The sequence below is a fragment of the Asterias amurensis genome, chromosome 3 (assembly GCF_032118995.1).
Source record: "Asterias amurensis chromosome 3, ASM3211899v1".
Classification (NCBI taxonomy): domain Eukaryota; kingdom Metazoa; phylum Echinodermata; class Asteroidea; order Forcipulatida; family Asteriidae; genus Asterias; species Asterias amurensis.
The window spans coordinates 9,412,961-9,436,390 of record NC_092650.1 but is presented as its reverse complement, the minus strand read 5'-3'; the positions used below and the strand labels follow the sequence as shown (position 1 = coordinate 9,436,390).

Here is a 23,430-nt window from a genome sequence, read left to right as displayed (position 1 = left end):
TATTACACACGACGTCGTACTACACACACACATTGGCGCCGGTTGTTTAACTGTAACTTGCGTGACTTGTCCGTCATGCATGTCATTGCGTGGTTTGCCGACACTAGCACTTACATGTAGTCATTGTAATTGTTGCATTAACCCCAGCAGAAATAAGGTATGTTGCAATATTGGTTTAGAAAGACATAGCCTAGTTTTATTCGAAGTTGAAACCACAAAATTAAAACTGAGTAAATCACAATAATAAGACCTAATTTGGAAAAGTTTCCGTAACCTGGTGTCATGTGTTTTCAGTACGATAACACTAACAGGAAAATTGTTCTTAATCAAAAACTATATTTTTTTTCGAATCATCTACCTAATTTGTTAACAATAACACTTTCACTTCATGGTGTGTTGAAATTTTGGATAACTTTCCATATGGCGCCACCACTTTTTCACTCATTTTTACAAAAATGGAAATCTCATTGAGGTAAATAAGAATAGATACTATTACTATCCTAATCCTGGTGTCACGTGTTTTCAGTAGGATAACAGGAAAATTGTTCACATTCAAAAACTAAATATTTTTTTTCAAAATCATCTATCCAATTTTTTACAAATAATACTTTCACTTCATGGTGTGTTGAAATTTTTAAAGTTTTGGTTTTTGCGTTGCGAGAGACAGTCCGCCATTAACACTAACAGTGCTTATAAAATGCATGCACGACATTGGACCAACGTCATATGTTTTCACACCTTTCATTGGTTGGTATTTTATTGAGTATTCAGAAGCTAGAGTGGCGTGCAAAATAAATCAAAAATATTATTCACTAGTACTTAACAAATTTAATTACATTTTTGTCCTAAGGCATTATGGCTACTATTAGAATCCAGAGATATCATAAGGCATGAAAGTAAAAACACCCACCCCCCTTGATGCACTCACACTTCATAACAATCCATGTTTCCCCATTTCAGACCAGTAATGTTTTGTTTCAGGAGATAAGAAACCAATCTATGATATTTTCTCTTTAATGTAGACTTAATATTTATTACGCTTATCGGAATTTATAACAGTTATGCAGTAAATAAATAAAAATTGTTGTCATTTTCGCTTTTAAAATATTTTAATGTTTTCCCCACATTTGCACACCATAGAATCCCAAATAGTAACCACCTCACATGATCCATCTATTCTAGTGACAAAAGCAGAATGAAACTCAACCTAGCAGATAGTAATTTTGTTTTGAACTTTCGAGGTTGGATGATGTTTCTTCGACTCATTTGAATGTTGCCATAACAATGCACTAGTGATTAGTACCAAAAATCAATCATTTTATAAATGTTTGAGCATAACCAACGACAGGAAACTTTATTCTCAGCATGATTAAGCCTGATGAAAATACAGACCGTGAGTAAACTGCATAGCTTCTGTCACCGATGCAGCTTGCACAACTTCGCGGTAAACGGGAATCAAAGTTTGGGACCAAAAACATATGAGGGTCGATAACGTATGGCGCTACGATGTATGGCGCCACCACTTTTTCATTCTTACTTACAGTTACACCATGGAGGTAGAATTCATGGTTACACGTACTTTTTTACAGTTACTTACGATTGATGGGAGAGAAGAGAAGGCAAGAGGGTGGCAATTGAAAGGGCATTGTTTAGGCTTATGCCTTTGTGAATTTCGCTTCCAATAGGCATCAAGCTCTTTCTTGAATGTTGACAACGGCATAACTAAAGAATACTAAATACAGAGCCACACACGGCTCCCTAAAAGTGTAACCCTAGGCCTAACCCTAACCCTAGTCACTTCGTACCCAAGTCACTTCGTACCCAAGTCACTTCGTACCCAAATTGTCATACCCAAGTCACTTTGTACCCAAGTCACTTTGTACTCCAATTGTCTGACCGTGGCAGAAGTGGCCAGCCTTCATTATTTTCTTTCATGTGGACATCGACATTGATTATATTTCAAGGTAATTAAAAACAACTTGCAGGAAGATCAGAATAAATGTTCCTGTAAAAGTAAAGTGTCCAGTTATTATTATTATTGGTGAATCAATGTTCTTCACTTTGACGGTATTATCTCATGGATCCTTGGGCTCCGTTTTTACTTGTCAGACGGAGAATGGCACGCATTGAGGGCATATTTTACACGAGCTTTTCCTCCGTAAACTAATACGTTTTTTGTTTTTTTAACTCTACTAAAAAGTGAATGTTTTATTTACTGATAAACCGTGCTAATAACAAAAACGATCCCCACTTTTGGTTTGAAAAAAAAAAACCCTGAGGGTTCGTTTCAATTGTGTCCTTCGTTTCAACTCCATGGTCTCAACAACCGTAACCAATTCATTGACTTGGCTAAGAAGTGACTTGGGTACAAAGTGACTTGGGTACAAAGTGACTTGGGTACGAAGTGACTTGGGTACAAAGTGACTTGGGTACGAAGTGACTTGGGTACAAAGTGACTTGGGTACAAGTGACTTGGGTACGAAGTAGGCCTGGGCGAATTATTCGAATATCCGGTTAATGGCGAATAGGTTTTCCTATCCGTAACCGCGAATGCCTTTTTTTTCTTAACCGGATATCCGCATAGGGCGCGAATAGCTATTTATAAACCGGATAATTCTGTAATTACGACCAAGCAACCGGATATTCTTTAATATCCGAATATCCGCGGACGTCGGGCGACAACTGACATGAATGTTTTGTCTGAATTCCTTATGAAACTTCTATTAAGACAGCATAAAATAGCATTAATTAAGTATTTAACTATGCTCACCTCCGTGAAGAGTTAAAACAATGACCTTTCTGACGTATTTTGGTCAAAGATTACATAAGTTTTCCTTCACGTTGAGTCAATCACGATCAGAAGAAAAAGCAAATCGCCATCTTTAAATTAGATCCGGTCATTTTTATGAATGAACCGAGTGACACTGTCTGAAACTAATATCAATCCGCCCATAAGATCTCATTCACAAACAAACAGCGCCCTTTCTTTTATTTTTTTAATAATTATTTTTTAAATAGCGCCCTCTAGCGGCGAAAAAAATATTCGAATATCCGGTTAATTTCGGATATTTGGCCAGCGGTATCCGAATAACAAAATTTCACTATTCGCCCAGCACTAGTACGAAGTGACAGACATTCACCCTAACACTACCCTGATTGCATTCATGTAGTGTGGATTAAGTGGAGTGGCCCTGTATTCTATTACCCACTACGGATTAACTACTTTGTGTGGGAGACTGATTAACTACTTTGTGTGGGAGACTGATTAACTACTTTGTGTGGGAGACTGTTCCAATCGTTAAACAGCCAATAAAGGATGATCTCAAATTGAGACCTTCCTTTATTGGCTGCAACTGGCATTACAACTATTACTGGCCACATTTGACATTGTAGATACCGGTAAATAATCATTTTACATCAAAAAAAGCATCACCTTCGTCCAGACTGTTTGTGATGTCTTCAAAAGTCTACAGTAGATTGGTAAGGCATGACTTGCCTTGCATAAAACCATGCCGACAATCTTCGAAAATATTTTGATTATTTGCGTGCTCTAACATTCCTTCACCTGTTATAGTTTCCAAAATCTTACAGGGAATGCAGGTGAGACTAACGGGTCTATATTTGCCAGCCTTGCTTCTAGAGCCCTTATATGGGACGCAGACACCCTATATTTTTTTGTATTCCACAAGTGCGTGTTATTCTGAATTTATCTTCCAGTTTTTATCTTCCATTATCTACATAGTTGGGACTGGTCCCAATTTGAATGTTAAAGTTGGGGGCGTCCCAACTGTAGTTGGGATTTCACATAGAGCTCAACAGGATCAGGATACCGTGCATGGATTACTGTACTGTCGGGACTGTGTAGACTTGATCAGCCACGCAGAATTGACTGCCGTGTCCCAACTGTACCAATGGTTTGACTGTCCCAACTCAGTGTAGTGGGGATATACATGTAGGCCTGGAATGATAGTATTTTAGTAGCTGAGTGGTAGGGATGGTCTCCTCATAGATGGGACAGTCCTTACTCTAGTTGAGACCCTAGTCCCAACTTAGTAGTAATGACTGTCCCAACTGTAGTGGGGATAGACCACATTTATTTTATGATATTTTATCTGAGAAAATAGAATTAGCTGTTGCAAACAACTTACCAACCAAATGGACCGAGAGTATAAATGCAAAAAATAGTTAATGGCCTGACGTTTCGACCCTAGCAGAGTCTTTCTCGAAGGCTAAATGACAACACAACAAACATGAACAGGTACATGTAACTAATTGAAACATAAGCAGTTAAGTGGAAATACATGAATGGGGTAGAAAGCGTACAGAAAAAAGCAGGGGGTAAAGAATGAATAGGGGGACAAAAAGGGGCAGGTGAAGGGAAGGGACTGGCTTGACCACAAGCAAGAGGATAGAAACATAAAGGACAACATCAAAGGTGTGGAGGTGGGGTAAAAAAGTAATTAATTAGTGAATGAGGCTCAGGCTGGAAGGCTATGGGGACAAAGGAGTCGGCAAAACAAAAGGTTTATTAGTCGTTTCCTTCTTTGATGATTAGACCGAGGGGTTGAATGGTCTGGAGGCGTCTAATCCAAAGTTTCTCCCTACTCAAACGCACAGTCTCTCTGTGGTTGCCTAGTGCCTCTATGCCCTGTAAAATCATGCCAGAAATGGAGTGATTACTGATTAGGAAGATTGAAGTGATGACCAACATGTACAGGTGTATCTAGCTTTTGGGTCTTGACTGTACATGTGTAGATCTGTGGGACAGTCATTGGTGCCTGTGGACAGTCATTACTCTAGTTGGGCCCAACAGTCCCAACTATAGTAATGACTGTCCCAAGTTGTGGGGATAGACCAAAAGTTAATCATTTTATCATGTTTATAAATGTTTGAGCATAACCTACAACAGGAAACTTTATTCTCAGGCTACCTCCATGGCACGATTAAGCCTGACGACGACTGGAAACTTTATTCTCAGCACTAACGAAAGTATGGACTGTGAGTAAACAGCAGACTGGCAGAGCTTTCACTGATGGAGCTTGCACAGTCTCGGGTAAAGCGGAATCAGAGTTTGGGGACAAAAACATATGAGGGTCGATAACATATGACCCTACGATACTTCAACACAGCACCTTAAACCAGCCAGAGACTTTTCACAATGCACAAAATCATCATGTAGGCCTACAACTTGGTCTGGAAGAACATCTAAACTTCAAGCTAAGAGACCCCACAGCTGTCATCACTAAAAATCACAACCCACTCACCCTTAGAATCCCTTCCTCTGCAACCAACGCCTCTCATAAGTCATACTTTCCCAATACTGCAAAAGACTCGAACTCACATCCCTACTTGAAGGCAGTGGACACAATTGGTATTTACTCAAAATAATTATTAGCATGACATAGTTTTCGAGAAAGAAGTAATTTTCCGCAAATTTGATTTTGAGACCTCGTGTTTTAGAATTTGAGGTCTCGAAATCAATCATCTAAACGCACACAACTTTGTGTGACAAGGGTGTTTTTTTCCTTTCATCATTATCTCGCAACTTCAACATGTTCAACAACCAATTTCCACAGGTTATTATTTAATGTATATATGTTGAGATACACCAAGTGAGAAGACTGGTCTTTGACAATTACCAATAGTTTCCAGGGTGTTTAACAACCAGCATCACTAGCCCCATTATGTTTCGACGTTCACTCATAGGTACGCATAAAATCGACTAGGAGTTCCTCCCTCCTGACCTGACCTCATTGAGTGTTGTTCCTAGTACATGTAGTAAAGAGCTGATCAATCATTATCAAGATCAAGATTTAATCTTCTGTTTCAAATTAGGTTAGGGTTACTCCTATCCTAGAACTAAACTGCTCACAAAAAGTAAGGAAACTTTTTTCAATCCAGTATATTTGTTATTATTTATTACTCTCTTTGTATATGGTATATATCAATGCAAAGCTGAACTGTTCCTCTTGATATGTTTCTGAACTTGGCTACACGAATAACAATGAGGCAAAGTCACAAATCAAATGTGCCAAAATTACCGTTGTCTGTGCTAAATGGTCAATAGGTAATGCTCAATAATCAAACCGATCAAGCTTTTCAGAACCATTAATGGTTTACACAAAGATTTGCACCAGTGAGCTCATCAGACACAATTAACCCTCAACCCTTGAAAAACACCTTGTTTGATGGGTATTTGCAGGACGATATTCTACAGCCAATTGCAGTCCCAAACTTGCAGACTCTTGGACCAAAATGCCATCTTTCAAGATGACAACGCTTGCCCCCATCGAGCCCGACTGGTGACTGACTACCTGAACAATGTTGGGGTGCACCAGATGGATTGGCCCGCTAACAGTCCAGACCTGAATCCCATGGAACATCTGTGGGACCAGCTTGGCCTCGATGTCCGCGCCAGAACCACCAACCCATCAACTGTGGCTGACCTAACCAGGTTCCTTAATGAAGAATGGAACACCATCCCTCATCATCAGCGCATCACAAGACTTTTGTGCAGCATGAGAAGAAGGTGCCAGGCTGTCGTCAACGCCTTCGGATCATCCACTCGTTACTGAACTTCTTGTACCAATAAAGTGTATCAAGATCAGTAAGTTATCTTGCTCTATACCAAACTTCTTGTCTCGATAAAGTGGATTACTTGCTTGTTTTAATTACAGTGTCAATTTGATTGTTCACACGGTAACACAAAATTGCTAATTTTGGCACATTTGATTTGTCACTTTGTCTCATTCTCATTAACGTGGTCAAGTCCAGCAACATGTAATCATTGCAATTGTGGTATCATTTTGAAGAGGAACGGTTCAGCTTTGCAATGATATATACCATACATAAAGAGAGTAGTAAATAATAACAAATATACTGGATTGAAAAAAGTTTCCTTACTTTTTGTGAGAAGTTTATATGAGGTTGGATTCCGCTATCGTGGTGGCGATAGTGGAACGAACCTCATAGTTTCAGGAGTAGGTTAGGGTCGAACGATATCGACCCTCATATGTTTTCGTCCCCAAACTTTTATTCCTATTTATCGCGAGACTGTGCGAGATCCACCGGTGACAGAAGCTCTGCTGTTTACTCACGGTCCATGCTTTCATTTTTGCTGAGAATAAAGTTTCTAGTCGTAGGTTGCTCAAACGTTTATAACATGATGAATTTTTGGTATAAATCACCAGTGCATTATTATTATACCAACAATTAAATGAGTCAAAAAAAAACCATCCAACCTCGAAAATTCAAAACAAACTTATCATCTGCTAGATTGAGTTTCCTTCTCTGCCAGTCACTAGATAGATCACATGACGTGGTTGCTATGGGATTCTATGGCGTGCCAATATGGGAAAAAATTAAAATAATTGAAGTGAAATTGAAAAAATAAATTGTTTGATTAACTGCCACAGACGAATAAATGTTGATAAACGTAATAAATAATATGTCTACGTTAAAGACCACCATACATCTACAGGCCCATTCACCTGTGCTTTTATATACAACCAGCAGTCTTAACACCAACAGATCAGTGTATTCAAACCGTTGCAGCAATAGCCAATTTATTCTAGTCCATTCATCACCGAACGTGTACTTTGTGGTTTGTTAAAATTTTCCCTGCTCCCCCTTCTAAACCAAAAATCTTCATTCCCCCTTACCTATTTCAGAAATAAAAAAAGTCATACATAATGCATTTTCCAATCCAAAAGACACTCTCAAAGTTCAATGATTGTTTCTGGATTCTGGTTTTCAGATTGAATTTTCCTAAACTAGAAACTATCGGGTCAACTACGCAACTTAAGTTAAAGCCTTGACTGTTCACACCTACATGTAGGAATGACGGGAATAATTATTGTCATTTAATAAATCACCATGTTTTTTATATTTCAGGATCTGTTGTGATTTTGACTCCATACCCTCTTAAAGAAACAGTAATGGCAGGGAATATGTGCACAGAATCATTGCAAGCTGATCGGCAACTATTAGATCCACATTTTGATGGTTATAAGTTATCACTGGACACATTGCCAACTTATTCAGTTAATGTCATATCTGGTGAGTAACACTCAATCAAAACACTAAGTTATTTGTTTAGTTGAGATGACGGAGAACATGTAGTTATAAATGTGGCGGCTGATTATCTCCACCTGATAAGAACGTCTCCTGAAGTACTTATTATTATTGTTGTTATTATTATTATTATTATTATTATTACTAATACTATTGCTATTGCTATTGCTATTGCTATTGCTATTGCTATTGCTATTGCTATTGCTATTGCTATTGCTATTGCTATTGCTATTGCTATTGCTATTGCTATTGCTATTGCTACATGTATTGCTATTGCTATTGCTATTGCTATTGCTATTGCTATTGCTATTGCTATTGCTATTGCTATTGCTATTGCTATTGCTATTGCTATTGCTATTGCTATTGCTATTGCTATTGCTATTGCTATTGCTATTGCTATTGCTATTGCTATTGCTATTGCTATTGCTATTGCTATTGCTATTGCTATTGCTATTGCTATTGCTATTGCTATTGCTATTGCTATTGCTATTGCTATTGCTATTGCTATTGCTATTGCTATTGCTATTGCTATTGCTATTGCTATTGCTATTGCTATTGCTATTGCTATTGCTATTGCTATTGCTATTGCTATTGCTATTGCTATTATTATGACAAGTATATCAAGTAATAGGCTATCAATTGCATACATGTAGGAAACTAAACTTTGCAAGACGGCTAGATAACTAAGGTGAAATATTTTCCTTCCAGTTTCCAACAGAAATACAATAAATACTGGTTCATTTAAGATTCTTTCAAATAAAGATGTTAGAATTAGCAAATTTCACCTTCTCTTCAAATTCTACAATATTATGTATTTTAGAAAATATGGGCTAAGGCAGATAGTAAACTATTTGCATCACTGCATTCTTCTAGGGCTTAGGCTTCTACAGTTCATTCTTTCCCTCATGTTTGGTGCGGTCTGCCAACAAATATCTGCAACTCCCTCACCCTCGATTCATACAATTGTTTTAAAAGATACCTGTGTCAGCACTTCCAGAACCTGTAGAGTTTTTCCAAATTGTTTTTAATTTATCCTTTGTTCAAGATTAGCCCTTTTCATAATTTCTATTTTTTTTATTTCCTCATTTGTACATTGTTTCAGGTCAGGTTTTTCAAACTCAAATGTGCACTTCCAAATATTCTTGCTACATGTACATGTAAATATGTTTTTCTTAACACAAACATATTTATTTTTTTCTTCATATTTATTATTTTCCAAAGTTTATCTTCACTGTTTTTAAATGTTTGTTAAAGATTCTATTCCCATTTTAAGATTGGATTGAGAGGCTTTCGAGTCACAGTGGTTAGGTTCTCTGTTATTAATCCTGGCCATCTTAGAATTGGCTTGTCCTGTCTGTTTCTATAATTGTCTTGCTTGATTGCCAGTGCTCTGTCTCATTCAATCATTGGTTTACAATTGTTCTAGGCGTATTAAGTTTACACTCATTGTTTCTTATACTGTTATATTTCTTTAGTGCGGTAATACTGTATCTTGTACTGTTTGTTGAAATCGTGGCCGAATAAATAATAATAATAATAATAATAATAATACTGTTTTCCTGTATATATAGCCAATGGCGGGAGACGCCAAATTGAAAAGTATTGTTTTACTGTACAACGCTAATGGCCGGAGACCCCCAACCTTTAAATATTGTTTTCCTTTAAAATGTTACTTACCTTTGTAAATATGAGACACTCACAGTAGAAGACTCAACCAGTAAACATGTCGTTTTATTCCTCTCTATTACAGAATTGATGTCGGTGACAAATATAGAATCTTCTGACAAAAAGTAAAAGCCGTTTCCTCGCCATATTATTAACCCGGGTCACATCCGTATCTACATTAATAGAGTTGTAGACTTACAATCGCCCCTAATGTGTTTCAACCCACCTGGTCTCTTCCCTCTGCATTAATTGAATCCCAAAGCATCTGAACTGTGCCAGTACATGCGTCTCATTACCCGTTCCACTCCGTGTAATGTTTAAATGTCTGATGTACTGCCCACTTACATTTGCTCATAATTTGCTGTTTCGACGCTCCTAAACATCCTCAGAGTGCTGGCAACCCCAGCCCTGCCCCCATGGGCTCTCAAACCATGATCACTGCGGTCTGAAGATTTGGAGAAGTACAGTTTTAGCCGATTGTTGGGATTGTTCCTTGTAAATGCCTTATTTGCTAAAAGCTGCCTATCGGAAGTATGGGCGAAAGAGATACCCCCTGCTAAGTTAAATCCATACTCACAAGCCAGATCCACCATTGTATTGGTTGCCCGCGCCGGATCCATCTTCGCTTGGTCCAACTTTGGGATAATGATAAAGGAGGGCTCCCCCTATCTCATTGTCTTACCAATCGTTTGATTTAGGAGCAACTAACCATAACTCGTCCAAAAAATGGAGGGGCTTGTTTTGGAGGGACATGGGCCTCCGCTTGCTTCAATTGGATGGCTTTTATAAAATTCAGACATGATCTGATATATGCATGGGTTTCCTTCATCTGAACAGTGGGCAAGCTGAGTAAGACTTTGCGGAGTAGCACTAGGACACAGAACTTAACTCGTCCCAAGTGTTTTGTGATTTGGCCAGTGGTTGATATCAATTTTGCTTCTTTGACAACTGAGCCCAAACTGCTCCTATTGATTTTACTGAATTATGTGCCTTGTGTGATTGTAAAATAAAAAGTGAAAACATTTTGCACGCGCGTGCACACACAAACTTCCGGATGCATCGTGTACCGAAACATATCGTCTATTGTCTGTACTAAAGAAACGGAAATAGGCCCCCAAATACCATCCTGAGCGTGGTCCATCAGACACTGATCAGAATAAAGATGAAATTGAAGAAGACATTTCACCGTTTGCCCGTAATTCTTTTATTTGAACAAACATTGTAATAATATCAAGAAAATTATGTATATTTTATACTTTGTTGCATTTTTTCCATCAAAAAGTGGGGGGGGGGGGGACATCTGATATGCTGCCCCCCCCCCCCCAGTCTGAAAAGTGGGGGGGGGGGACACATGTCCCCCATCGACGCCCTTGGCCCCAGGTTTGAGTACACTGTACCTGCTGCCAAATACCTTTGAGACCCACAGTCATGTATTCCTTGTCTGTCTAGGTTAAGACACCCTAGGACGTGCACTTAGGGTTTTCTTCTACAATCTCGCTCTAATACATGTAAAACAAGAAGATGTCCTCTAGGTCACACAGGGAGGGGGATGGTTTGGCGTGGCAGCTACCCAAGAAGATCGGAGCAAGTTCTTGGGAAGGCTTGAAGCGTGATGCTACATGGAATACCTCCATCTTGTCATCATTGAGCACAAGCTGGTTTTCTTTCTTCCATGTGCAAATGTCTCGTAGACAGTGTTCAAGCTTGGAAACCAACCAATCCTTTCTGTTTTCCACATACGTTTGACAGGTATTGATGAAGTGAAACTGCGTGGTGACCAGTACACATTGCAGCATGTGAAAGCATTTGGTATACATAACCATTTAATTCTAGACCAATGGCATAATAACTGTGTATACTATGTCAACCAACAATGGAAGGTTATTCAACACAGAATCATATTGGTAAGTCAAATTTTGCATCAATCAATGCTTTTATGGTGGATCATGCATCAATACATGCTTATATGGTGGATTGTGCATCAATATATACATGCTTATATGGTGGATTGTGCATCAATCCATGCTTTATGGTGGATTGTGCATTAATTCATGAGCACTTATATTGTTTATTGTGCATCAATCCATGCTTACATTATGGTGGATTGTGCATCAATCCATGCTTAATGTGTATATTGCATCAATTTATGCTTTATGGTGGATTGTGCATCAATTCAAGCTTACATATGGTGGATTGTGCATCAATTCAAGCTTACATGTATATGGTGGATTGTGCATCAATTCATGCTTAATATGGTGGATTGTGCATCAATTCAAGCTTATATGGTGGATTGTGCATCAATTCAAGCTTATATGGTGGATTGTGCATCAATCCATGCTTAATATGGTGGATTGTGCATCAATTCATGCTTATACATGTATGGTGTATTGTACACCAATCCATTTTTTGTACAATACACCATACATGTATAAGCCTCGTTGGATATGGGATGCAGAAGCGCTATATTTTTCTGTATTCCACTCGCGCTTGTGTGATAACTTATATTATCTTCAAGTACGCGCTAATCCTCCAATCAGATTCGCAGAATGGAGTGGTGATAAAAACCTATATTGCACGGCTAATATCACTACCATGCGTCTTGTGTGTTCTATGGTCACGCGCCAAGTTTACTTGAAGATAAATACGTTATCACACGCGCGCTCGTGGAAATACGGAAAATATAGCGCGTCTGCGTCCCATATACAACTCGGCCTTCGGCCTCGTTGGATGTGGGACACAGAAGCGCTATATTTTTCCGTATTCCACTCGCGCTTGTGTGATAACTTACATGTATATTGTGCATCAATTCAAGCTTATACATGTATGGTGGATTGTGCATCAATTAATGCTTACATGGTGGATTGTGCATAAATCCATGCTTATATGGTGGATTGTGCATCAATTCATGCTTATATTGTGGATCCGTGGTGGATTCAAAGGTTCAAAATAAAAATCAAACATCCAAATCAAAGTACGATCTGTTGTGTTTGTGATTCACCGACCATTTCCTTCTGTTATATGGTCATTTTAACAATCACATCAGTATGAAAGATTTGTGAACAATTTATGTGAACAGATTATGTGAATAATTTTACTAACACAATGCACATGTCAATGATATTTATTAATTTTTTCTTAGAACTGTTACAATCAATCAAATTTAGTTAGGGTTACCTTGGTTAAAAGTTTTAGGTTACTTAAAGGCAATGGGTTCTTTGGTAAGTGCTTAAAAATTGTTAGCATAAAACCTTACTTGGTAACAAGCAATGGTGAGATGTTGATAGTATAAAACATTGTGTGAAAGGCTTCCTCTGAGGTGTTGTCGTTTTTGGGAAACAAGTTATTTCTCTCAAAATGTTTGAATTTGATTTCGAGACCTAAGAATTTGATTTTCATTTCATCTGAAAGCATGCAACTTGATTTGACAAGGGTATTTTTTCTTCCATTATTATCTTGTATCTTCGACGACCAATTGAGTTCAAATTTTCACAGGTTTGTTAATTTGAACATATGTTGAGCTACACCAAGTGAGAAGACTGGTCTATGACAATTACCAAAAGTCTCCAGTGTCTTTCAGTAGACACTACATGTAGACAGTGTACATTTAAGTGTTCGTCGTTCATGAATACACATTTTTGTCTTGATCTTACTAAGGAGTCACAACTGGAACCTGGTAATGAGGTGTTTGAGGTGACCGACAGAAGTGAAAGGTGTAATAAACCAAGGCACAATGTGACTCTAAACTTCCCTTCACCAGACCTGTGTGTTTTATCAGATGGGACAGGCTCTCTTTACTTATTGGCAACTGGGAATAGAGATTGTGCAGCAGTTCAACCATGGAAGGTTAGTTCTCTCATGGAGGAAGAAATAGAAGGAGCTCGAACGAAGTGACATCAAAAGTCGAACGTGCGGTACCGCAGTCGTTTAACAACACCTCGTAATCACCCACATACCTTATACAGACAAGGGGCGACCTGGCCTATGTGAGTTTGCGCACTTGGTTCTTCACTCAACCATGGTGTCGTATGTCGTATGGATATAATACAGAAAAACAACTTTTTTGAGACCTGATAAAAATTGTGTACACTTGTGCTCACCAAATCGAAAAACACAATTGAATACCAACCACCCTCGTGTGCTTATACCCAAATTTTGAACCGCTGCTAGTGACCGGAAAGTCACAAAAAATGAAAAAATATTCCATGATGTTTCAGTGAAACACCACAAATGGTAAATGAAAACGTGTGTATTCACAATTCTTGTCTCCAATGATTCAACTTTACACAAAGGCAACGGTGCAGAGCAGCGGTACCGCACGTTCTGTACAAAGAAATCTAATCCTGCTTGTTAATCGGCCGTCCAGCTGGAGGTCTCCTATCTTTTTCCACTAGTTAGACGGGGGCATTGTCAGTTACTCTGCGGTTTTGCGGTTCGTTGGAGCTCCTTCTATTCCTTCCTCCACGGTTCTCTTTACTTATTGGCAACTGGGATTGTGGGAATGGATATTGTGCAGCAGTTCAACCATAGCAGGTAATACATGTAGTATACACATACATGTATTGAATGGCAATGAGGGAACTAGTGTACGTCTATTCCCCCAAGGGACTTTGGGTGACCAGAAGAGGGACCTATTTTGCCAAAGGCCGAGGGAAATAGGTCCTTTTTCTGGTTATTCACAGGCCCGAGGGGGAATAGACGCACAATGTACACTAGTCACCGAATTAAGCCAGTCAATATGTGTTTTATAACACTTCTCGGTCTTAAATGTGAAATAAGAAAAGAAACTTTGAAAAAAAAGTTGCAGTTCACGGTTTACGTCAAGAGAGGGCACTGTAACATGTACTATTTTAAAAGACTGGTGGCCGATTCCCGCAAAATACGTGCGGCCGATCACAAGATTATGATACTTCACCCCACGTGACCATGTTTCAGCCAACAAGAATACAGAACAAGCAAGAGGTGTTATAATTCACTTTATTTTAAAGAAAATCTTAGGCTAGAAAAGTGAAACCTCTTAATGCCCTTAGACAAAGCTTCTATTAAACGTACACTGTAAGAACAGTTATTTACTCCTCCAATATAAAAATGTCAGTCCTTTTGCAACTATAAGTAGTAACTGTGCAATAAGTTTTTTTAAGAGTTGGTCATTAATTTGTTTCTTTAATTTAAAATACATACATGAACTAATATGTAAATGACCCTGTAACTATTTAACTGAGATAAATTTTTATTGTTTAGCTTTATGAAGACAATAGTTTTTACATGGATGTAGTTAATAAATTGGGCCAATATTAATATTGATCAAGCTTTGTCATTTTACAGACCCTTTTCAGAGAGGAAGTATGTGGTTTCTATAAGCCATTTGTTATACTACACTCCATGGTTCAGTCCTCATCAGCGCCTTGTATATCGGTTGATTGTCTACTCTTATGTATTGAAGAAGAATCAGCAGAAGAATCTCAATCGACTACGCCTAGTCATTTTACTGCCTTCCTAGATTGGGTTACCATCACAAAACCCAATGGTATGAATTATCTGTGTTTTTCACTCCATACGAAACTTAGTGTTATAAACCAATGCATTTGGCTGTTAAAGACAACTCGACAATATCTAGGTCATACTGTGTACAAAACAGCTGAGCACTTATTGTTGGCACCATTCCAGCACTCTGTTCCTAAATGAATGGTTGGCAAATTGAAGATAGGCTGTTCGTACAACCAAAACTAAAATCTTGTTATATTTTTCTCATTCTAAATTACCTAATTGTTGGTTTATTTTATGACTTTAAAGCCATTATACACTTTCGGTAAACAGTATTGTCCAAGTCCCACACTTCGTGTATCACAACTTATATAGAAAATAACAAACCTGTGAAAATTTAGGTTCAATCGGTCATCAGAGTCGGGAGAAAATAACGGGGAAAGCCCATTCTCGTTTCCGCGCGTTTCGCCGTGTCATGACATGTGTTTAAAATATATCCGTAATTCTCGCTAACGAGAATTTGTGTTGTTTTAATGTTTTCTCAAAAAGTAAAGCATTTCATGGAACAATATTTCAAAAGAAGTCTTTCACCATTACCTTCTGTAAACCCTGTAAATTATTTGTAAATCTGTGAACTTTTGTTTTCTGTACCGAAAGTGTATAATGGCTTTAAAATGGGGAAACTGTTGAAGTCGATGATGTTGCTGCCTTGATTGCATATTTTTTTCCCTATTATTTTCAGAGAGCACATCATTTGGAGTAAGTCGTAAAAGGAGACTGAGGAGCCAACTTGCACCATTTTATGCTGCTATTGAACAAAGAGGTCAAGCCTTGTTAATTGCAAGTGAATCAGAATATGAAGTCATTAATGATTCTGACCGTACTACAACAGAAGAAACAAAAGCAGAAGATTTATCAGCAAAACCAGATACTGCACATCCATGTAGGTTTATCAATGCTATCCTGCAAGGCCAAGAATTTATGTTTTTGTCACGTGTACAGACCTGCCAACATTCATTTCCCAGAACTAGAGACAAATCTGGACAGACCTTTTTTTGTCACAGTAGATGAACATCAGAAACTGCATACTTTACTATTTTGGGGGTAAAACTTTGGGTCGCCTGCAACTTTTTTTTACTATCCTACTTGTAACATTAATGAAAATGATTTTCAAAACGTATTTTTTTTTAATAGATGTCAAATTTGCATCGGGGATAAAGAATATTAAATTTTGGTTTTTACCCATATACACCGATGTGTGTAGCACTGTATACTCAGTACTTTCCCGAGTCCTGTGAAAAAAAGGATAGGATTCGAACTGCCTCTAGCTACCGGGCAATCTCGGTGGTCTAGTTGGTATGACACTGCTCTAGAATTGCAAAGGTCGTGGGTTCGAATCCCACCCGAGTAAAAATGCCTGTGAATTTTTTTTCACAGGACTCGGGAAAGTACTGAGTATACAGTGCTACACACATCATCGGTGTATATGGGTAAAAACCAAAAATTAATATTCTTTATCCCCGATGCAAATTTGACATCTATTAAATCGTTTGCAGTACCCGCTGCTAAAACATAGGATTCGAACTGCCTCTAGCTACCGGGCAATCTCGGTGGTCTAGTTGGTATGACACTGCTCTAGAATTGCAAAGGTCGTGGGTTCGAATCCCACTCGAGTAAAAATGCCTGTGAATTTTTTTTTTCACAGGACTCGGGAAAGTACTGAGTATACAGTGCTACACACATCGGTGTATATGGGTAAAAACCAAAAATTAGTATTTTTTTTTCCTTTTCATTGTTTTATGATTTTACTCGCTAGTTTCTGCCCTTGGTAATACTTTTTTTTTGTCAACAACCCTTTTTATGGTTTCGTAATTTGAGGATCAGTTGTATAAAAAACTCCTTTTCCAATAAAATATTTGTGGTTTATGATCGGTCAGCAACTAACATTGGGAAACAGGGTCCAACTACTCACCGCCAACTCGCCGTCAACTCGCTTGGTCCGTGAACTCGCTGTCAACTCCTCCAATATACATTTAAAATTCACAAAAGAGGCATAAAACTACAAAGTATTGGATTAAAGAGAATATTTAGTAAGTTTTAGATTACATTTAGAATAATTTTGTTTTGTTTTTTTCTCATTAAAAAATTATCTCTAAGATACAAAGCAATCAGTTGCCATCCAGCATTTTCAACAGGGCTTTATTATATATAACATCGACAACAGATTGCCCTTTCCTGCGTTTGGAATAGTCTTGGCCCAAGGCGTCAATGATCCTTACTGCATACATTATGTATTATGTACTGCACTTAATGTTTATTGAACGCTGACGTCTTGGGTCAAGACTAGTCCATACATGCTATCTGCATAGTGGTCGAGTTGACAGCACAAGCGAGTAGACGGTTATTTGACGGCAAATAAAAGGACTGGTGAATATGTTAAATTTCACGCGCGATCGCGGCCACATTATAGGCAGTGGACACTATTGGTAATTGTCAAAGACTAGCCTTCATAGTTGGTGTATCTCAACATATGCATAAAATAAGAAACCTTTGAAAATTTTAGCTCAATCAGTCATCGAACTTGCAAGATATGAATGAAAGAAAAAACACCCTTGTCACACGAAGGTGTGTGTATTTAGATGGTTGGTTTTGAGTACTCAAGTTCTAAATCTGAGGTCTCAAAATCAAATTCGTGGAAAATTACTTCTTTCTCGGAAACTATGGCACTTCAGAGGGTGCCTTTTCTCATGTTTTATACCGTCAACCTCTCCCTATTACTGGTCACCAAGAAAGGTTTTATGCTAATAATTATTTTGAGTAATTACCAATAGTGTCCCCTGCCTTTAAATATAGCGCAAATCAAGACTTGTCAAACCATTTTACGAACTTTAAAACATTAAGATTTTACCAGCATATCCCTCATTTATTGCAACAAGGAACCATTTTTTGACTCTGAGACACCACTTGACTTGTTCTCAGTTGTTCTACAGTAATTTGGTAAGTTTTTAATATTAAAATTGGGAAAGTTGGGAAATCGAGACCATCCTGATTTAGAGGGTCTTCAAAACTCAGAAAACTGGGATTGTCCTGGGAAAATGGGGACGGTTGGGAGGTCTGTGTGTACATGTACATTCATATCATCTATCAACCAATATATTTGTAATCTACAAGAATAGAGGTTGTTAGAGTGATGTGTGACTATGGTGATTTATTGACAATTCTGCATACTCTTAAGGAGTTGAGATTTAGTCTTTCTTTTGTCTGACGTATTAGTATCATGTTTTATGACAGTTCCGGGTAAATGTATAGTTCCATTCAATTGTATTGTACAAGGTTTTCTTGTGATGCAAGGTCTTTGGGCTGTCACAATGACTTGAGGGAGCATTGTGGATATTTCTTCAATATTTGGATCAAAAGCCCTCGATAAATAATGTATTTACCATAAGAATATTATAAGTGAATAGAAAATCGTGAGTGATACAAAGATAGATTAGCAAACTATTAATGATAACGAGTGTTCTACCTTTTTAAATTGCCCTTCAACATTAAAATCTGACGAGCAGTTGTCTAGACTTAGTTTTGTTAAATAAAATAAATAAAAACGAGTGTTATCATAATTATTATTACCAGAGCTCCCACACTCTTTGAAAGTTTTATTTTTGCATATATTATTGAGATTAGTTGAATAGTTGAATACAGTGTAGTAACACTCTTTGAACCCCTTTTTCAGTATTTACTTGGACTCAAACTTCCGAGGATGTGATTGTTACATTCATCCTGCTTCCTTCAACACCAAAAACTGATGTTCAGTTTCTACTCACGACCGAGACTATACACCTTGCTATCAATAGCAGTAGAGATCTACTGCTGGGCTCCTTCTATAGGCAGGTGGATGTACAGTGTAGTACTTGGACACTTGAAAATGGCAGGTAATTCGATCTGTTTTTACAAGTTTAAGGAAACTACGGATAACTCAATACATGTAGTAGGTTTTGGGCCTGAGATTTTTTTTTTCTCAATTTGCGTTCTCAAAATAATGCCTCTAACCACAGTGACAATCACACAGATACATGTACATGTCTGCCAACACAAGCTATATACATTCAAATTGTGTGCATGCTAAATACAACTATAAACAATGAACCCATATTTTTGCTACTCTTTAGATTCTCTAATTGTTGACTTGCAATCCTGTAGGAAAATTGGCTCAATCGCAGTTTTGTGAACACAATTATGTTGCCTGTTAATCGTAGATTGGAAGTGACTCTAGCAAAGAGTGAAGAGGGAGTTATGTGGCCTGAAGTGGTTGAAGGCAATCCAGATGGCCAGTATGTGGTAGATGCAGACCAAGCTAGGATTATTCATGAAAGACTTGCACACTTAACTTCACAACAATTGGTAAGATTTAGGATCAGTCTGTTTTCTTGCTCTGTAAACCAAAACTCCCATGAGTAACATCAAGGTAGTTTGTCAACTTCCGATACTGAGGGGAGCTCATATCGATTGTTCGCCTGAAAGAACCCATGTTTTACTATACTGGAACAATATTTATTTGGAGCAAGGGGAAATGACACCATAAGTTTGTTCATGTTGGATGTCGCTAGAGCGATGATCGCGCCTGTGTGCAACACCAAGGGAACAGTTCCAAGATCGTAAAATTAATCACAAGTAGACTAATGCCTGGCTGCCCGGGCACTATTCTATTTGTCATGCGTGTTGAGTATGTGTGTGAAACTCACATGAGCGCTTGGTAGATAGTAAAGATAGCAACTGTCACGTGATGTTGAATGGACCAGTGAGAACTCGACTCTTGGTCATGAATATGTATGAGGTATAGTAAATCAAACAATGTAGTGGTACTCCTTTCTGAGAGTCATATGTGATTTTTGAAATCCAATATGTTCATGAAATATGTTCATTTTACTCTATGTGCTGTATACTCGCACACATTCCGATGAGTACCCAATACCTTGGGAACATTATTATTCCTATTCTCAAAGTTCTGTTGTCATCTTCAAACATTATTACGACGGAGTATGCATAGTCTTATAAGCAGACAAACATTGTTCAAGAAAGAAAGTTATTCACTGTTCTCTAGAACCTGTGGCTGTATCGTACAAAGCACTGGAAATCAAACACTGGTGGGAACGATCTAAGTATATTTAATGTACACCGGTCAACAAAAACGCATCTAGCATGGCTAAGGATGCGTTTTTTATATCACATCAAGTGATTGGTTCTTGACCAATCAAAATTCATGATTTGTTACCAAGGTATAACAATCAGTTTTGTATCAATTTTAGAGCAGTGTCTTGATATCTTGCATTGATAGATTCAATGCTGGAAATGTTGCTCCATCTGCATATAGCTATCAATGTCACCCCATTTACATCCTGTGTCTGAACACAGTTTTTATCAGGTTCAAGTGTGACACATTCCTCAATCAATATGTTTTGATAAATAATCTCCAGCTTTTGAAACTCCTCTAAACCAATGCCCATGGTGCATACAATACGTACACATAGGCGCTCACATAAGGTTTACATGTAAGTGTAGGGTTTGCATGTATTTAATGTATCATAATTGTCTGTCATGACATACTGTACAAACATGAGTTGTAACATGTGTAATGTACTCTCTTACATGTACATTATTTTGCTTCTATTTAGAATCCTGATCCAGTTCCTGGAAGTACACAGTCAGGTATCGGACCTCACGACTTAGAAGAATGTGATGCTTTACCAGAGGGATATTCAACATTGGTTAGACTAGATGGAAATACTCATCAAGTCACTAACAGGGTAATGTTATTGTTTGGAATAGAAAACACATTGATGTACAGTTATGATAGCATTATGTACTACAATTTTATACTGAAACGTTTCAGTAAAAAGTAATTTGTAGAGTACAGTTACCTTAATGAAGGTTACATTTTCTGCACGCCACTTTGTTTAAATAAAAAGCCTCTTAACTATATCACAATATAATATTCATTTAAAAACTTTGCAAGGACTCATTATGCTTATTGGATATTTGATTGCTTTATTCTAGGTGAGTTTAAGCAGTCATCAGTTTCTGTTCAATGCACAGACTCATCCCAACAAACCACCGTGTATCTGCTTACGTCATGATGTAGATGGATTACTATGGCAACCAGATTTGAGTACTAAGGAACATACATCCCCATGGTATCATACTGCAACATATAATGCCCTTGGTTATGTACAAGCTTCTAAGATGGATCGTAAATACTCTAGCTGTCCTGCTAATTGTTCCTATGCAGTAATATGTGATAGCACCAGACATGTCTATGTTTATCGACAGCCAACACCAATCTCTACACCACTCAGGAATAGGAAGAGTGGCCGTGTTGTTGGTCAGATTGCAAAGCAGCAATTAATAAGTCTGGAGTCAATTGATGATATACTGGGTATAGCATGTGCTGATGAAAGAGTCTATGTATTGACCACCACCAAGCTATACATAATAAGAGTCACTTTGACATAGGGACTGAAAACAGGATCATTTCAAATTCCACAGGTATTTAGGATTTCCATTTATTTAATGCAGTTTTTGCATTTATGTTAAATTTTATTTTGTTTTAAATAAATTTTGTCACCAACGCTGGCTAACAACCATCATGTGAGGTTTTCTTCAATTTTAGTCTTTTGACCAAAGTAATGGGTTTACAGTAAGGTAGCTTCTCAGTGTGTTATCAATCCTTCCATTGGTATACTTCCCATTGGTATAACTTCCCTTGATGTTCAAAATATGTAGTCAGTATTATGTACATTTCAACCTGAAAGATGGAAATACATGTTCAATGTACTGATAAGTGTATACAATATTTTTCAGTGGATTTTTGTACAAACCAACATGACCAATAGTTCATGTGAATTGTTTGTACGAGGAGAAAAAGCCATGTAGTCAGTCCGCAGCTAGCCTTTAATCATGGCGACGGCACCCCCAGCAGTCATGCACGAAAAAAGACCAGCGTGAGCGGCTAAGCCGTGAAGCGCCATTTGCAACTCGTTTTGGGGCCTTATGTTTTTCTTTACTTTTTGCCACAGATTTTGGTGGGAGAAATGTAATGCAGTAGTGGCCAATAAGTAGACACAATTACCACTGATGACACGCCGCGTGCACGCCCCATGTCCCACACACATAACGGTGCACTAAAACTCACATGCTGAGGGCAACACACAGAAGGTGCATATATATATGAATAACTGATAAGATAAACGAGTTGCTAAAGGGCGCTTCGCCGCCTGCACTGGTCTTTTTTCGAGCGTGATATCTGGGGTTGTGCTTGACATCTGGGGGTGCCGCGTGCGCCTTGACTAATAAAGGCTAGTCTGCAGCGGACTGGTGGCCAAAATGGCGGGGTTAGTGTTTACAACAGGTTTTACTCTTGGTTTTTGTATTTTGTTCACGCCTTTTTTTGTCAAAAACTTAATGGATAATGTTGAAGGGTCTCATTTGAAGTGTATCCTGACTGGACTAGGTAAAAATGGAGTATAAGATTACAATGTTTACTGCTTTCATTTTGTGTGTGATGTGTGATGTGGGCATAATGCTCTTTAGCAATAGGTTTTTCACCGCATGTTTTCATTAAAAAAAAGAAAGTGGTTTCTTACAAGGCGACTAAAGCCGTGTTCGCATTGGATTAATGCTTTACCGAGACAGTGGTTAACATTCCTAAAGGGGAAACTTACCAGCGTCCGCACTTGGATTAAGGACGTGGGTAAACTAACTGACACGACAGGAAAACTAACCGACGACTTACCTAGACAAACACAAGAGGGCGCTACTCTGTGACCTTTGACTGGGTGTATGACACGGAGAGTGCAAATCCTATGGGAGCTTCCGTCGACTAATTACATGTGTGCGTGGGACATGTCAATGCTTACATAATACTACCTCTTGCGCGCCAAAATTAAAGAGGAAGGGACGCTATTTTATTGAACCGCTGACCGAAAATACCTATAAGCAGCAGAAAGACGGGGAAAAGTGGAGCTAGGAACCGAAACTGGAGCCATGATGAGACTGTCTCTTATTTCAACCTGGGGTGACCGAGATCACCAGCAAGGCTTCGAGGGCAGGTCGGGGCTTCGAGGGCAGGTCGGGGGACCGGATGCAGCTTTTTACCGAGACGGCTTTTACCCTGATCGCGTTCGCATTGTACTTTTTGGCTCGGTTAAACTGACCTGG

At 38.3% G+C, this 23,430-nt stretch overlaps 1 protein-coding gene across 1 annotated transcript; it reads left to right on the top strand.

The window, feature by feature from the left end:
* The first annotated feature begins 50 nt into the window (after positions 1-50).
* Positions 51-23,357, top strand: LOC139934717 (nudC domain-containing protein 1-like). The gene is made up of 10 exons (XM_071929094.1): positions 51-157; positions 7,894-8,058; positions 11,488-11,642; positions 13,393-13,581; positions 15,061-15,262; positions 15,962-16,162; positions 18,950-19,148; positions 19,473-19,617; positions 20,889-21,020; positions 21,271-23,357. Exons 2-10 carry the CDS (start codon positions 7,938-7,940, stop codon positions 21,724-21,726), a joined length of 1,800 nt encoding a protein of 599 aa, XP_071785195.1. The 5' UTR covers positions 51-157; positions 7,894-7,937; the 3' UTR covers positions 21,727-23,357.
* The last annotated feature ends 73 nt before the right edge of the window (positions 23,358-23,430 follow it).

Coding starts and splice junctions, on each gene's coding strand:
- LOC139934717 (XM_071929094.1), top strand. CDS start 7,938: ATGGCAGGGAATATGTGCACAGAATCATTGCAAGCTGATCGGCAACTA. Junction 8,059..11,487: donor TTCAGTTAATGTCATATCTG/GTGAGTAACACT, acceptor TACGTTTGACAG/GTATTGATGAAGTGAAACTG. Junction 15,263..15,961: donor TACCATCACAAAACCCAATG/GTATGAATTATC, acceptor TATTATTTTCAG/AGAGCACATCATTTGGAGTA.